This window comes from Caretta caretta, chromosome 8 (assembly GCF_965140235.1).
Source record: "Caretta caretta isolate rCarCar2 chromosome 8, rCarCar1.hap1, whole genome shotgun sequence".
In the NCBI taxonomy this organism is placed as follows: domain Eukaryota; kingdom Metazoa; phylum Chordata; order Testudines; family Cheloniidae; genus Caretta; species Caretta caretta.
The window spans coordinates 9,077,084-9,093,430 of NC_134213.1; the positions used below are offsets into that span (position 1 = coordinate 9,077,084).

Consider the following 16,347-nt stretch of genomic DNA (forward strand, 5'->3'; position numbering starts at 1 on the left):
CTGAAAACATCTTTTCTCTTTTGCTTGCTACTCTAAGTTTCTGCCTCCCTTAGAGGCATTGTGGCAGAAAGCTTTCACCACACAGTGAGCCAAGCCTGTTGCTTGTGAGTGGTGCTTAAGGTGTTGTAATTAGATGACCTCTTACAGTCGGGCTCTACCTTCGCTACAAGCTAGTGATGTGATCCCCTGCTCGCAAACACATACAGTAGCTTGTGAGAGCTAGTAGCATAGCCGTGGAAGCGTGGCTAAGCTGTGCTGAGTACATACCCACCGTTTTCAGAACTGTTTGTACTTGGCACAGCTAGGCCATGCCACTCCTGCCACTGCCCATGCCTTCGCAGCTACGCTAGCTCTCATCGAGCATCTGCAAGGAGGTGAATGCAAGCAGGGGAATTATGCTCCTAGCTTGCAATGTAGATGCAGCTTAACTCAGAACACCGTGGGCATCCTTGTGCCTCGGTAGAACAAGTGTAAGGATTGGAAAGGGTGCCTGTGATAGTCTGGGAGGTCTAATTTACATCGATTTACACACGCCATTTTTGATCTAATGCATTTGTCGTTTCTATCATATATTGCATGAAGCCTTATATGATATATTCCTGTAAAGCATTTTGTACAAAGCAGTATTCTAAATTTCTGAGATGTAATAAACTTGGGACTCATCCCAGAATGGCACTGAGTTTTATGCCATCCATTCTGGAGCAAACCCTATGTATGGAAACCGTAAATTGCTTATTTCTACTTGAGAGTAGAGCAGGATTTCATGTGAAGATGGAATATAGGGTACCCCAGCCCTGCTTCTTCCCCTTTCAGCACAGTATGGAAACCAAGGAGAAGTCTTATTCAGAAAATGCTCCCTTCTGAATTTCATGGGGTTCCTTTGCAAATGCATATCCGTGCAGTTTGCATTAGGAAATCTGCAGCCTCTGCCCAGTTGTGATCCTTTCGGCAATATGATGTTCTTGTGCTAAATGGACTTTATAATATTTGCAGAAATTCCTGGAACTGGCTAAACAAGTAGGCGAGTTTATAACATGGAAGCAAGTGGAATGCCCATTTGAACAAGACCATAACATCATCCACTACTTGCATACAGCTCCCATCTTTACTGAAGATGGTAAGAAATCCATATATATTTTTAACCATTCAAAATAATATAAATGTGACTGTCTCTCCATCACCACTGATAAAACCCTTATCTGTGCTCTGGTGATCTCTCACTTTGACCACTACAAGCTGCTTCTTTCTAGCCTCTTAACTTGCTCCTCACCACTCTATCCAGCGTGCTACTGTGAAAATGACATTCTGGCCCATTAAGTCATTGTTATACCATTTTTCCACCACGTCTCCGCCTGTAGTAAGTCACCAGGATGGTACTGCTTCTCAGCCAAGGAATGAGGCTGAGCAGTCACATCAGGAACTATCATGAATGTCAATCATCCTCTAGCCAAAAGCACTTCTGGGACTGAGGTCAGGGCTACCTTTCCCTACCAATCAACAATTTCAGCTCTCCAATCAGAAGATCTCCAGAGCCCCAGGCTGTGGGAGTCCAACTCACGTCCCTTGCTCGAATGAGGATACACTTTATTTTGTTTTTAAGTATTTTAAGACAAATCTTCCATAGTAAGTACTTTAAAATATGACCAAATTCATTTTCCGAAATTAGTCCCTGTCCCATCTCTCTTCCCCGTCTCCTCTCTTACCCTTTCCATTTTGGAATCTAGGTTGTCACACTGCTTCATTTCATATGGAATTATTTCATTCTCATCCTGTTACATCATGTCAGACATATCAAGTGACAGCAGCTACATTCCCATAAGCTAGGCTGCATTTGGGTTTATTTTTCCTTTTGATTCTATGGGCAGTTTTCTACAACCATCCAAGTTAATCACACCAGTCAGTTGTTACTTCATAGGCCACATCAGAAGTCAAAATACAGCTAGGAAAATTAAGCTCCAATCCCATGAGGAATGACTGCCAAAAAGGAATAATTAAAGTGATTAAAGCAATATGTATGGCAAGGAGGGGGAATGGGGGCTTCAGGTGCTGCTTAGGGTACTATGTGTCGGTGGTTGTAGATATCTCAGAAGGGCTGTTTTCAGGCTGCATGGTGACCTCAACTCCCTAATTGCTTGCAGACCCTCTCCCCCACATAAAGGGTCATATTCATGCCGGCTTCATGAGATGCCCTCAGTAGAAGCCAGGCTACAGCTGGCCTCCCTGACTGCCAAAGGTAAAGTGGGGAGCAGAAAGACCCACCATGAATAAAAGAGAGAGAGCGCTGACTGGTCAAGTAAAACAAATAAGCTCTCCATGCCACAGTACAGAGTAATAGTGGGCTAACTTTTGAATATTAAAACATTCATTGAATTATATCACAGAATAAAAGACAAAGGTGACTGTGGCATTACAGAATAAAGCATAACTAAACAGTGGAATGCAAAAGTGTCCATGAATACAAACTATGACCTACTTATAAAAGTCCATAAAGCAAGCTAGATGGTAACGCACTACCAGCTCACACAGATGGAATCTTTAATGCGTACCCTTATTTTTGCACTATATAACGCATCCTGTAGTTTAGGGATCTTCAAAAAAGGTCTGTAAATGTAGACCAGTTTATACGATTATATATGTCATGAGGGTGTCATTTCTGTGTTGCGTTTTCTCGCTCTGGCTGCTGTACGTTCATTCTTACCTAGTGTGCTATTGGTTTAACATGCCGTCTCTTAAGGAATCTGAAGAGGTTGCAGATGAAAATGGGGGGTGGGGGAGGAATTAAATTCAGTGTTAAATTATGTGAATTTAATTTAATGTAGGAGACTGGGGTCTTGTCTCTTCAGCTGTCAGTCCTTTGATTTTTTACTTTTTGATAAAGCATTGGGGCCGCTTTTTCAAAGGCGCAAATGGGATTTTGGCACCCAGGGCTTTCAGTGAGAGTTAGGCACTTAACCGCCCTTGATTTTTAAAAACATTCTGCTTATTGTGTGATACAGTAGTGACAATAGATGAGGAAGATAACGTGTACCAGCAAAACTCACAGTGAATGACTGTAGTTTGAGGAAGCAAAGGGATTTGGGGTTCCTGATGATATTTGAATAACAATTTTTTATTAGGTTTGTATCTGGCTTCCTATGAAAGTGAAAGCCCGGAGAACCAGATTGAAAAAGAGAGATGGAAATCCTTGAGGTAGGAGTTCATTTTATAAAACCATAATTACAATACATGCACTACATTGATAGTCAAGAATTAAACTTGACTGAAGTTTGAAAATTTCTTAATTGGATTGGCATCAAATATGTGTCTTGTTGATTGTGCTGAAGGTGTTCTCAGCTTAAGGCCCTAGTCTGCAAAGCTGTAACTGGACTGATAAAATAATAGTCCTAATATAAATTATACATTGTAAATAAAAAGGGCCCAGGTCTTATTTAGACTTCTCTGGCTGTGTAAAGGTGCCTGGGAGTGGATGTAAAACACTGCCACAGTGTCATTTATATCCACCTTAAGGCTCCTTCATACTGCTGGACCAATGTAAACAGGCTTTAATGTAAATGAAAATAAAGCCTCACCGATAATTCTGAATGAGCCAAAACCAAAAAGCACTAATTATGCATGCTTCTTTGTTTAATCTTCATTATTGTAATGTTTCATATTTGCAGGTCTACTATTTTAGGAAAGACTTGAAGACTCAGATTATTGCAGTACGACAAGAAAAAAATCAGCAAAAATATTTTGCACTACTGATTCCAAAGATGCCTATTTGGGATTTAGTTTTTATTTTTCTTCCTTTTTATTTTTGGACTGCTTAATGTGATGAACTGGATTCATCCATTGAAATTAACAGAATTGACTTACCATATGCACAGTTATGCTTTTCTAATTACTCAAGAGAGGAAGGACAACAGATAGTTTTGGGATGGCCACAAATTATGTCAGTATCACTGTAACCTTGTGTCAGAAGGAAACAAAACAAGAGCAAGGAGAGTCATGGTGCTGCAACAGAGAATGGTCGTCAATGGAAAACTAAAGACGCAGTGTGCACATTTCAGAAGCAGGTGCTTCAAACAGCAGCGCCCTAAATCCTTTCTGAGTATAGTAAAATGCAACAGCAATCTGGTTAATTGCTAAGGAAGGAAAGAAGGATTTTATTTTACAACAGCAGCCTCCTGCCTTGTTGAACAATGCACTGACTTCAGCGGAGATAAGCTGCCCATGGATAAAAACTCATGTAAACCACATCTGCATGAAAAGTCATGCAAACCCCATGAATTTTTACATAGAATGATTTGAACTGTGAAAATTAGTTATTTCTTCTTTCTCCAATTGTTCTTGCCTTTCTTACTGTGAATCTTGGCAGACTTCTCTGGGGCGTGAACTAAAGATGAGACAAAATACAGATGTCCTGCTTACACTGAAAGCTGTGGGAAGCAAATGGCTCCAAGTCCTACTTACCTCTGTTTAAACTATTCCTTAATTCTGTTGATGCTGAGAGCGGTGTTTTTAAGGCGCCTTACCTTATTGGCAGGTGATAGAAGGTGATTGTGTGAGGAAACTCATTGGGTTTGTTCTGTCTCCTCACTTTAGCTTTGGTTCCAGTGCAACATGATATTGGGACACAGGGAGCGGAGCGGGGCAGGGGAGGAAGAGCAGCCTAGATTTTTGGACTCAGCAGTGCATTTGAGAGATGAAGAGGTTTCCCTCTGTGTGCCAATGCACTAGAGTAAAGACTTAGCAACGCCCCATTTTTACTCTGACTTTTTATGTGCTGGACTGTGCTCACCACTTCCTTTCCCTGGAGACGTTTGCTTTTTGGAGCGGGGACCGCATCTGCCTTTGTGTTTGCAGAAACCAAGGTGCTATTGTAATATAAACATGAAATGACTGCAAATGAATTGGGTTTAGACCAGGTGCAAACCAGAACTCTAAAACTAGAGCAAAGCAAACTAGAGGACTTCACCTGTTTCACTTCCATGAGCAGTCCCACGGTACTGTTTGTGAGCATAAGGACATAAAGATAGGCAGGGGTCAGGTTCGAAAAAAGAACCACGCAAAAGCATAACGGAAATAAAAAATGCCACGTGCTACTGAACTCCTCCTCCTTTAATTACAGGCTTAGTGTTGGCATTTTAGCTGTCCCAGTCTGTTTTTCTGACTAGCATAACGCGTTCAGTTCTACATTGAAGTCAATGGTAACTTCCCCCAGTAAAGAGCGAAGAATCATGTGCATAACTTATCAGAACTGCTGTTGGGTATAAAAAACAAACAAACAAGGCTCATGAGAAAGTTGGCTGGGTCTGTGTATGGCTTTAGCCAGAAAGGTTATAGCCATCACTTCCCACTGCTGTCCTCGCTATAGTAACCTGTACCTGAGTGTGTTGCAAGGTCCTCCCTTGTTGGCCTCCCCTTGAAGGCACTCAGAAGCTTCATCTGGTATAGGGTGCAACTGCCTGTTTGAATTGTTATCCATAGGGTATATATTGCACTTATTCCCATAATGCTACATTGGCTTCTGGGGTGCAATTCAGGGCGTTGATTTTGATCAATTAAAGGCCTGTAGGATATTGGTTATGGCCACCTGAGAGACCACCACTCTCCTGTGCTCTGTCATGAGGTTTGACGTCGGCTGGGCTACTTTTCTAATAGTTCCTGGATCTAAATACGTAGGGCTAGAGGCAGGGCATTCTCAGTGGTGGGACCATGGTTCTCCCTTTCCTTTTTGTCTGTCAGAGATTGAGTTTGCTGTAGAGTTCCTCTGTTTACTCAAGCTTTTGCCCAAAGCGGCTAATTGCGGGGTGGATGCAGAATCATTTCAGCCTGGGAACCAGTGTTATTTTGATGCTGTTAATAGGTTTTTTGTATGTGAGTGTAAAAATAGTCAATAGGCGTATTTTACAAGTCAAAATTTAGAAATGACAGCTACTGAAATGGAACCAGTTCCAAAATGATGACATTAGAAACCTGTTAAATTCCAACCAAATCCAGGGCAGTATTCATAGACATATTCATAACAATTCTAAGGCTTATGTGTACTCTCTGAGTGGTCATTTTCCTTACTGTATATATCTTTATAGCAGGCATATTATGACTTCATTGTGCTAATGGTCTCCTTTTATTGTCTGGAACTGCAGTATCGCTCGATCTGCTTTTTAAAGTGACAGGTTTCAGAGTAACAGCCGTGTTAGTCTGTATTCGCAAAAAGAAAAGGAGTACTTGTGGCACCTTAGAGACTAACCAATTTATTTGAGCATAAGCTTTCGTGAGCTACAGCTCACTTCATCGAATGCATACTGTGGAAAGTGTAGAAGATCTTATTATATACACACAAAGCATGAAAATATACCTCCTCCCACCCCACTCTCCTGCTAGTAATAGCTTATCTAAAGTGATCACTCTCCTTACAATGTGTATGATAATCAAGTTGGGCCATTTCCAGCACAAATCCAGGAGGAGAGTGGGGTGGGAGGAGGTATTTTTTCATGCTTTGTGTGTATATAATAAGATCTTCTACACTTTCCACAGTATGCATCCGATGAAGTGAGCTGTAGCTCACGAAAGCTTATGCTCAAATAAATTGGTTAGTCTCTAAGGTGCCACAAGTACTCCTTTTCTTTTTAAAGTGGAAATTTTATTCGTTCTTTAACAATCAGAAGGAGGCTAGGATAGCTGAGATTCTATTCCTCCGAAGATATGAACTAAAATATTATTTTTCTAATAATAATAATTAATAATACTTAGCACTCCTACGGCACATTTCAAGAACTTAAAGAACTTTCCAAAACCTATTGAATTAAGTCTCAGGGGATCCTTGTGGGGATCAATAGTTGGGTCAAAACTTTCAAACCTGGTGATTAAAATTAGGCACCTAAGGGCCAGATCTACAAAGGTATTTAGGCACCTAAAGATGCAATTGACGGCTAGTGGTATATTCTAAAGAACCAAGCTGCCTAAATCCCATTTAAATTAATTGGAGTTAGGTGCCAAGGGGCTTTTGAAAATCCCATTTGATGCCTAATCGTATCTTTAGGCATCTAAATACCTTTAAAAATCTGGCCCTTAAATCCACATGGAGGCACCTGTTTATAAGTGATCTGTTTTGCACAGATGCTGAGCGTCCAGAGTTCCCACTGACTTGAGTGAACATTGAGGACAAGCCGTGCTTCACATGAGGCTTTGAGCACTTTGTAAAAGTTGGCTCTCAAGGTTTGAGCCTGAGAGAGACTGACTGCTTCCTGCAAGGTCACTTCAGTGGGAGGTGAGGGCACTCAGCAGCCTGCAGGCTTTAAAAATCCTGCCCTGCCCTCATTGACATGAATGGCAAAACTCCCACTGGATTCAGGGGCAGGGGCAGGCCCTAAATTTGTCAGTTACATCTGTGATTTATGCATGGCCCAACCAAGAAATAAATTCCCAAAATAGATGAGAGCACGATGGCCTTGCTTCACTCACGTGTTTAATAAGTAAGGGGACAATAGCAACAGAAGATTCCATTAACAGTTTGGGGGTGGACGTTTCCCTAAAGTTTTCTAATAATTTTATATCAGCAATAAAATAATAAAAAATAATCTCCAATAGTTTCCCATTACTGACAGGTGAAGAACTCTTCAGAACTACAAGAAAGTGAGCTAGTAACACCAGGCACTGAGGTGTTATGAAGCATAGAAATTTCTAGACAACTCATGGTAACTCTTATGGCTTTCTAATTCAATTATTTTCAATGGATTTCCATTTGGGAAAACTGCTTATGCAGATTTAAAAATTTTATTAAGATGATGTTTAAAAAAAGTGAACGGTACAGAGTTTAAGTATAGAAGTTTCTGTTTATCAGGGAATAAGGTACAGATTATCAATGGGTGCGAAGTTTGGTTTAAGATCGGGTGGCGTAAGGAATACATAATCTGCAGTATCCCCGACTGGCGGTAAAAGGTTGATGGGTCAAAGTACAGACATTGAGCTATGGGGGTATGTTGTTCATATAATGGCTATGTTCAGGTGTGGAGTATAGTGAGTGGATACGATGATGAGGATGGATTGACCCTCGTTTGGTGAGATTTAATGTTCAGTGAGTTTATGGTTCCAGTTCATGGGGTCGCTGCTCACCCGAGCCCTGCCTGCTGCCCCCTCCCCCCCGCGAGGCTGGGGCTGGCATTGATCAGCTGACAAGAGCAAACGGGACAAATGCCCACTTTTGTCCAAAAAAAAAAAAAAAAGTCAGGACAGCTGGAACAGGGCTTAAAAAAGGGACTGTCCCAGCCAAAAGGGGATGTATGGTCACCCTAAGCAGTAGGCCAGACCAATTAAAACTGCTGGGACTTTTCTTGTTGTCTGTCTGCTCCTCTCAGCCATGATTCCTGTTTGAGACTGACTTACTCCCATCTGTGCTCCCTTTCTGCCATTGTGGGCAGACTCAGATAGTTGCCCTGCAAATTGAAGAAATCTGGGTGAGCCTAGAAAAGTTGCTAACTTCCTCCTGGATGCCTTTGCCTCTGTTGAGGAGGGCTTCTGCCTAAGAAGCAGCTCTTCCAAAACTTCAGTAGACGTTTCATGTCCTCCTGTGACATATGCAGGCTCTGTAATCATACCCTAGTGCCCTTGGCCAGAAGACCAGGGGTAGGTCTCCCTTCAGAGCATCACCTGCCATATAAAACAGCCAGCTCAGGCTACTGTTGCAGCAGCAGGAAATCTTCCTACTTCTGTGAAGCTCCCAGGCCTTGCTGAAGGGGGGAAGACTCTGGATTCACACGCTCAAACATCCTGTAAGTCAAATATTTGAACTAGCCAACCTCCCTTCAAGGCACTGTGGGCTGCCATCTAAACCCAGTTCACTACAGAAAGTACTGGAGCACTGGTACTTTCCAGACAGCTGTAACCCTATCAGGTATCTGTATCTAACCAATACTATGTCACTCCTATAATGAGCACCTTTTAACATTCCTGTTTTCCTGGAATGACTAACCGGATAATGACAGGTTTCAGAGGAACAGCCGTGTTAGTCTGTATTCGCAAAAAGAAAAGGAGTACTTGTGGAGTACTTGTGTTTCCACGGTAAACATCTGATGAAGTGAGCTGTGGCTCACGAAAGCTCATGCTCAAATAAATTGGTTAGTCTCTAAGGTGCCACAAGTACTCCTTTTCTTTTAACCGGATAATGGCTCTCTGAAGTTTGACATACCCATGGATAAGTCCGAGTTTGGGGGTGTAACCTGGGTAGCTGAGGAATACGAGTTCCTATGTGTTTTTATAGCAGACCAAGCCTGGTTAAAGTTTACAGTATGCTTTTCTCTCAGATTTCTATGGCCTGTATCTGGCAATAGGATGTATTGGATCTTGTACTGGGATGAATTGTTACAGTTCAGTATTTCTTTACTTATCCCATTAACTCTTCACACTCAGTGAAAGGGACAAGCTCACTGCTATTAAATTAAAGGAAGCTTTTAAAGATATGATTCTTACACATGTGCAATTAGTAACTTCCCCGAGGAGGCAATCTGTAAAAAAGAGTGAAACTGCTGGTGTAACAATTATGGAAAATAAATCGACATCCAGGGTTCAGAACACTGGGATGTATGTCATGAATCTTAAAAAGTGTGAGTATTCAACTTGCATAGGACAGAAATGTGATTTAAGAGTTGTTGCACTTTTAGCAAGTTCTATGAAATGTGACAGCATCTGCTACAGCTGGCTCCTAAATGGACTCAAAAGCATTACTCTACATTCCAAACGTCTACCAAATTTTACCGGTGGTGTTATCAAAACTCTGTTTTTACCCCTCTGCTATACAACTCCCTGCGCAACTGTGCTTAGAAAACTGGACACTATGTTGTGATAGATATTTTTATAAAGCAAGAACCAAACTGGGCATTGAAAGAAATATGGTATTAAAAACGCAAGTGTCTCCTGAGCACCTGAGCACGGGTACTGAAGTAGCTGTGTTTTTTCCTGCCACTTGTTTCTTTGTTTTTTGTTGTTGTTCTTTTTAAACCCAAGTTCCTTCATATTCAGGTCAAATAGGTATCCCAGTAACACCCTTTGTTAAATAGGAGTTCTCAGTTAATATTGACACTATATTAACTGCACAGGCAGGCAACAGGAAGGTTACTTGATAATGGCTATTATGATTTTGTGACTGTACATAGACCTTACATAATTTTGATGGCAATGTGCATACTATACCCTGCATAAACATTGCAAAAATAGCATGGTCATCAGTAGGCTTTATAGCTGTTTGTGGAAAACGTCTTAACCTGCATTCATGATTATTGTATCCACCCCACTCTGATGCCTTTTTATACAGCTGTGGTGACCCCTTTTGTCAGTCATGTTCAAGCTAATTTACCTATGTATAGAATTTATATATTACAAACCTAATTTATACTGTGTTTTAACAGTTTGCCTGAACTGTCTCTGGTTTCTAAATTTTGTAATGTGAGTGTCAAATAAAAAAAAATCAATTAAATGTTTTTGGTCTAGCTGTTTAGTTTTTTATGCATATGCAATTTTATTCTTGGAGGAGACTTAGGTAACTGGATCATCAGAACCGACAGCAAATTCTTGCTACTTCTAAAGTCCCTCTAAAAAAAGACAGACAAACCTGATTGCACCAGGCAGTTTTCAAATAAACAGATACATTGAAAAACACCTTGTAATTTCTGCAGTTTTTTCTGGGGTTTCCACTTCACTGTTTTATTTTTTCCTGTGTAGGTATGAGATTGCACTGCACTGTACATCACAATAAAAGCTAAACACTGATTGTCTTGATTACTAGTTATCAGACCTTAAGAAAATGTTGCTACAAACATGAATCCGAGACCCACAACTTCTTCTGACTCACAGGTGGTATGAAGATTGAAGATTTTACAGTCATTTAATATACAATTCACTTGTACAACCACGTTTCATTATATTATTATTGTTATTTGCATTTCAGTAGTACCAGTTGAAATGCTTACTGTGTGGTAAGCATTCATAGTAAGAGTCAGCCCTGAAGAAGCAAAGTGATGTGCCCAGTCGCACAGGAAGTTAGTGGCATAGAAGTCCGGTCGCTTGTCCCATCCTGTGTCCTATCCACTGAATCGCACTGCCTCTCTAATTGTACTACTTTTACTTAACATGCAAGCTGATCCTGCATTGCTTTTACTCATGTGAGTAGTCCTTACCCATTGAATCACTGACTTCAAATCTTGCAAATCCTTATTCACACAAGTGACTTTTGCTATTGAGTAGTTCTGACTCATGTGAAAAGTCCCACTGTCTTCAGCTAGATTACTCTAGTGAGTAAGGTTTTGCAGGCTATGAGACATAGTAGCAAAAGAACTAGTGATTGCAGAGGAGGATGGGAGAACAAATAACACGAGAACTGTGTACTCATGTTATTACTGGAAGATAGTACACTGAGCGGTATAAGAACCTATATAGAATAGAAAAGGGGTGGCAGTCCCACTCCCCTCCAACCTGCCCCTTTTGGGGATGCTGGATAACACTGCCACCATCTCTCTCCCCCTTCCACAGTCTGTCCCGTAGCATTACCCTTCCCCAACTTGCCAAGATTAGAACTCCTCTGCTTTTATTTCCTCATGGTTAGCTAACAACCCCCTCAAAAAAAGCCATTTGTAGATAGGCTATTTCCACCTTTGATACATAATTCTGCCTACATAAACCTGTCACGTTGGGTGAAAATACGCTCACAGATTTTATTCTCTATATACGACACTCCTAGAATACCACAGCCTAATTCCCACTACTGATGTGCCACCACTGTCACCTGCTGAACAGAAAGGAAAACTAAATAGTAATCATCAAAACAAATGTGATTTTTGTTCCCCTTATTGTTTATATTACGTTCCTTTTTTAACTGATGTAACAGTTTGTGTGCAAGCATTTTGTTCTGCACACCGCACACACAGTTGCGATGTTTGAAGTGCTGCTCTCAAATATGTTGCTTTATCCAATTAAATGAATGGCTACATTTTTGTTAACAACAATTATATGTTCAGAAACCCACTCACCAGGCAGCACAAGAGAGCCTAGTAAAGTGAGCTGCAGGAGAGACACTGGCAGAGGCAGGAAGAGAATGCAGATACCTGTCCATTTTCTTCTGCAGCACCCATACATGTGAATTAGTCCATAATGCCACTACCTTCTCCTTTTCCCAAGCTCGAGGGTCCTTGAGACCCACTTTAAAAAGATGTTCATGAGAAATTGTCACTGGCATTGATTAGGTAGCAGGCCAATGGCAACCAAAAAAAAAGTTATTGTGCTTTATCTTTCTTCCTCGCCCTTCTCCTTCTAGTGCTTGTTTTCTGAGATTGTGAGCTCCTGGGGGCAGGGACTGTCATCATATGTTTGGAAAGCTCTTAGAATATTGTAGATGTCGTTGTAATGGTAATAAATACTAATAATTAATCCTCCAACCCCCTAGATGTTAGTTCCTCTTCATATTGAAGAACAAGAGGAGAAATGAGATTTTCAGTGTGATGGAATCCGTGTTTAAAGCCTTACCTCCAAGAAATCTTCCTCCAAGGAAATCTTAATGAAACAGTTCGCACAAAGCTAAAATGCCATGCTTGTCCACAGTACGTGCATGACTATTCTCTAGTACCTGGCAGGAGTGAAAGTGAAATTGTGCACCTACACTAAAGTCATGTTTCACTTTAGGTGTACAGTCAGTTATAGTAAAAGCCATGCTACACCTTAGCTGTTCAGTACTAGTGTGGGAAGGTGTTGCTCTGGGGAAACAAATCCCAGAGTATGCGTCAGTCTTGCCAGCCCTGCTATGCCAAGGATGACATCTCCACAGAGTGCTCTGTGGACAAGTCACTAGGAAGGAAATCCTAAATATATCCACTTTATCTTCAGAGACTTAAATTTCCCCTCAGAAAGGCTACCGTAAATAAATGACAGGTTTCAGAGTAGCAGCCGTGTTAGTCTGTATTCGCAAAAAGAAAAGGAGTACTTGTGGCACCTTAGAGACTAACCAATTTATAGCTCACGAAAGCTTATGCTCAAATAAATTGGTTAGTCTCTAAGGTGCCACAAGTACTCCTTTTCTTTTTGTAAATAAATGAGTCTGAGTACTGATGTGTTTGAATAATAGTTCAGGTCCAGTTTCCCCTCATTTGGACGTGCCTTCTTTCAGCTGTGTGCAGTGTTCCTTTAATAAAAACTGGGTTGGTTGGGATTCATCAAATCACACGGCTCCGTGTGTGTGCTGAGTGCCACAGGAGTCAGGAAGAAAATTTTCCACTGTACAGAACTGTACATGTGGTCAGGTGCACTACACCAAGGGTTTGCTTACCTCTCCAGCATCAGTGCTGGAAGCAGGATACCAAACGTTATTCATTATCGAAAATTCCATGTTCCCACAGATATCAAGTGCCTATTGGTCAATATTGATCTATAACAAGTTATATGGAACCAGAATCTGCCACCCTTCCTCTCTGATTTTGAAAGTAGTTCCACTGAAATCAATCAACTGGATCCACCAATTTTGGGCCCCATCAGGAATAAGAAGTAGAGGGTCTCATTGATTCACTGTTGCTGAGTGATGCATATATTCTCTCTATTTAGAGTTCCAATCAATTCTCCCATGGTTAATAATGGCATGGAGGATGAGTGGTTGTACCTTTCTGGCTTAGATAGGAAATCAATTGTATTACTGCAAGGCTTTCTGGTGTTATGTAGGAGAGAAACCCTGAGGACAATCTGTTAGCCATTTGTTTAAGTCTGTCCATGATAATATAATTAGTCAACCTAGACACCAAATTGCCACAAAAGAATTTAGAAACAGGAAAAAACTTTCATATTCTCTGTGAGAGCCAGAGAATCACCTAGCGAACAAAGTGAGAGAATGTAATGTTTGGTCAATTTGTTATGAGGAATTGAGGCTGTATTCATAAATGGAGATAAACAATTTTTAGACTGTACAATTCATTATAAAGCCTGACAAAGACAGTAATAAATTGGCCACTGATGCTAGGTGAGGGATAAAGAGGTAGAGATGTACAGTCCCTTTTAGCCTTTAAAAAGGGATCATTTCAGAATCTAAAGCTGATGCAGCGCATGAGATACTGTTTGTTAAGCATGTATCTCACTATCAGCATGGCATCAGTGCTTTGAGGTCTGCACTGGCTGCCTGTTGCTTTCTGGGTATAGTTTAAGGTGTTGGTTCTGAGCTAAAAAACTTTGAATGGTTACAAGCAGCAAGGGTACCCCAACATACTCCCAGTCCTGAATTTCCCCAAAACCATGTGTTCTGCAATCCCCAGCCCTCTCCTGGACCACTCAGAGAAATAATAAGGTTTGTTGTTCCTGTAAAAAGAGAAAAGCACACTACAGCTTATTAACTTAACTGGGGTAAACACACCCTTCCCTTCAAACATAGCACTGAGTTGGTTTATAGTAACAATAAAACAAATGTATTAACAATAGGACATAGATTAAGTGATGCGAAGTAAATGGAACAAAGTTAGAAAGGGTTAAAGCAAATAAAAGTGAAAACATACATCTAAAAGTCTAAAATATAATCTGACAAGATACAGGCCAGGCTTTGTTCAAGATGAGTTCTTTCACCAATTTTCCCTTTTCCCAGCCATGGCTAATTTTCTCTCAGTCAGGACCTGCCACAGAAGCACAAGGAGCTAGTCACCCTTGTCTTCCTAGGCAAAAGATCTTTGCCTAAGCAGGTTTCTCACCTATATTCAGTTTCTGGAGACTTCAATCCCACCTTGTTTCTCCCTTTGTTTGGACATAGATTGTAAAGCCTAAGATCAGTGAGTATCCGTAACTCTTTATATAGTGCTAATACATACATTTTACAATGACATTAATCATCAGTGTGTCATAAGCTTTTATAAAACACCTCATTCGATAAACTTTTATAATACAGTAATATTGTAAGCAATCAGTTGATTCCATTTTTTATCAGTTGATGTTCAGACCCCTTGTCTTTATAGCCCAGATAAAGTTTCTCTTTCCTGATAGAAGCTGTCTCCACCCTGAATTGTTAGCAAGATAGCCTTTTGTTTACCTAATATGTAAATGGACCTTCACTGTCTCTCCCTGACAACCAGACTGGTCAGAGAAGCAAATACGCTTTCCTTTATCTAGGGCATACCTGTTTAACAATTTCCCCTGATATGCCTGGTTTAAACACAGTTTAGTCATCATTCCAGCATATATCCATAACTCACGCATACATCATGAAAGAGCATTATTGATCAGCGAGTTATTTGTTTTCCCATGACATATTACATGATACCTTTTAAGTACAGATTATAACCATAGTGAGTTGGTCAGGACAGCTGAAACCTATTACCTGATACCAGTGAGCCCTTGCCCTCTGACACTGGTATGCTCTAAGGGTCACACAACCTCAGTTAGCGGGGCTGATATAATCTTTACCTTATCTTCTGGTTGCTTCCCTTTGCTTACCATCATCACAGTCTCCTCAGCTAGCTCACTCTCATCCATGCTCGTATATTGAGAATGAAACTAAACCACACTCTCTGGGTCAGGCAAAATGGATAGATGGAGCTGAGTATTATCAGCATATAGAAAATATGAGATTTCATCCCATGTCTCCTCCCTATTTCCTCCACCTTTACTGAAGAGGAGGGATATGACGGGGCCCTGTGTGGTACCCCCAGGATAGAAAAATAATTACGTAAAACTACTCTCTGGGATCTCTTATATGGAGAGAATGAAGCCACCACAGCAGCTGGGTCCCTAAGTGAGCTGGCAGCAGTCCATGATCAATGTGTAATAGATCGAGTAATATCAGTATGGCCAGCTGATCTTTAGCTATTGCCAGAAAATCATTGACCAGTGCAGTTTCAGTTGCCGTAACCTGTTCTGAAGCCAGACTGACAAGGATTGAGAAACTCAGAGGCATCTATGTAACCTGCTCCACAATCCTAGCCAGAAATGGAAGATCAGGATGTCCTTCCTTAAAGGAGGTCATGACATTCTCCATCAGAAAAGGACTAAGTGTTTCCCCACTAGCCTTCACCAGCCAGGCGGGACATGAGTCCAAAGCATGGGTTGTGGAATAGAGTTCTTCCACGAACGTAACGGAGCAGCACCAGCACAGGTTCTAGCATTGACCTAGCGGCCATCCGCTCAGGGTCCTGCTCTGCTGTCACAGATACGGACAGCTCAGTATGGAGCCTGAGCAAAATTCTCTGCAAAATAGCAAAAGCTGTATCCTCCCAGAGGGAAGTGCAAAAATGAGTCCCCAGCAGAAAGCAGCCAAGACAGAGCGGGCTGCGTGCTTTGCAGGTAGATCGGCTGAGAGAGATGGTGGAGATACTAAACATCTTCATCTCCTGCACAGCCAAGGGCATAGGAGCTCAG

General features: G+C 41.2%; 1 protein-coding gene across 5 annotated transcripts in view; it reads left to right on the forward strand.

The window, feature by feature from the left end:
* RASGEF1C (RasGEF domain family member 1C) overlaps positions 1-6,260 on the forward strand; it is a 118,053-nt gene extending 111,793 nt beyond the window's left edge. For all 5 annotated transcript variants that reach the window (XM_048861798.2, XM_048861794.2, XM_075131266.1 and 2 more), the window contains 3 exons: positions 994-1,117; positions 3,117-3,189; positions 3,660-6,260. In XM_048861798.2, coding sequence (XP_048717755.1) covers positions 994-1,117; positions 3,117-3,189; positions 3,660-3,684 — 222 coding nt within the window. In that variant the 3' untranslated portion in view covers positions 3,685-6,260. The remainder of the gene's footprint in view (positions 1-993; positions 1,118-3,116; positions 3,190-3,659) is intronic.
* Positions 6,261-16,347: the final 10,087 nt, after the last annotated feature.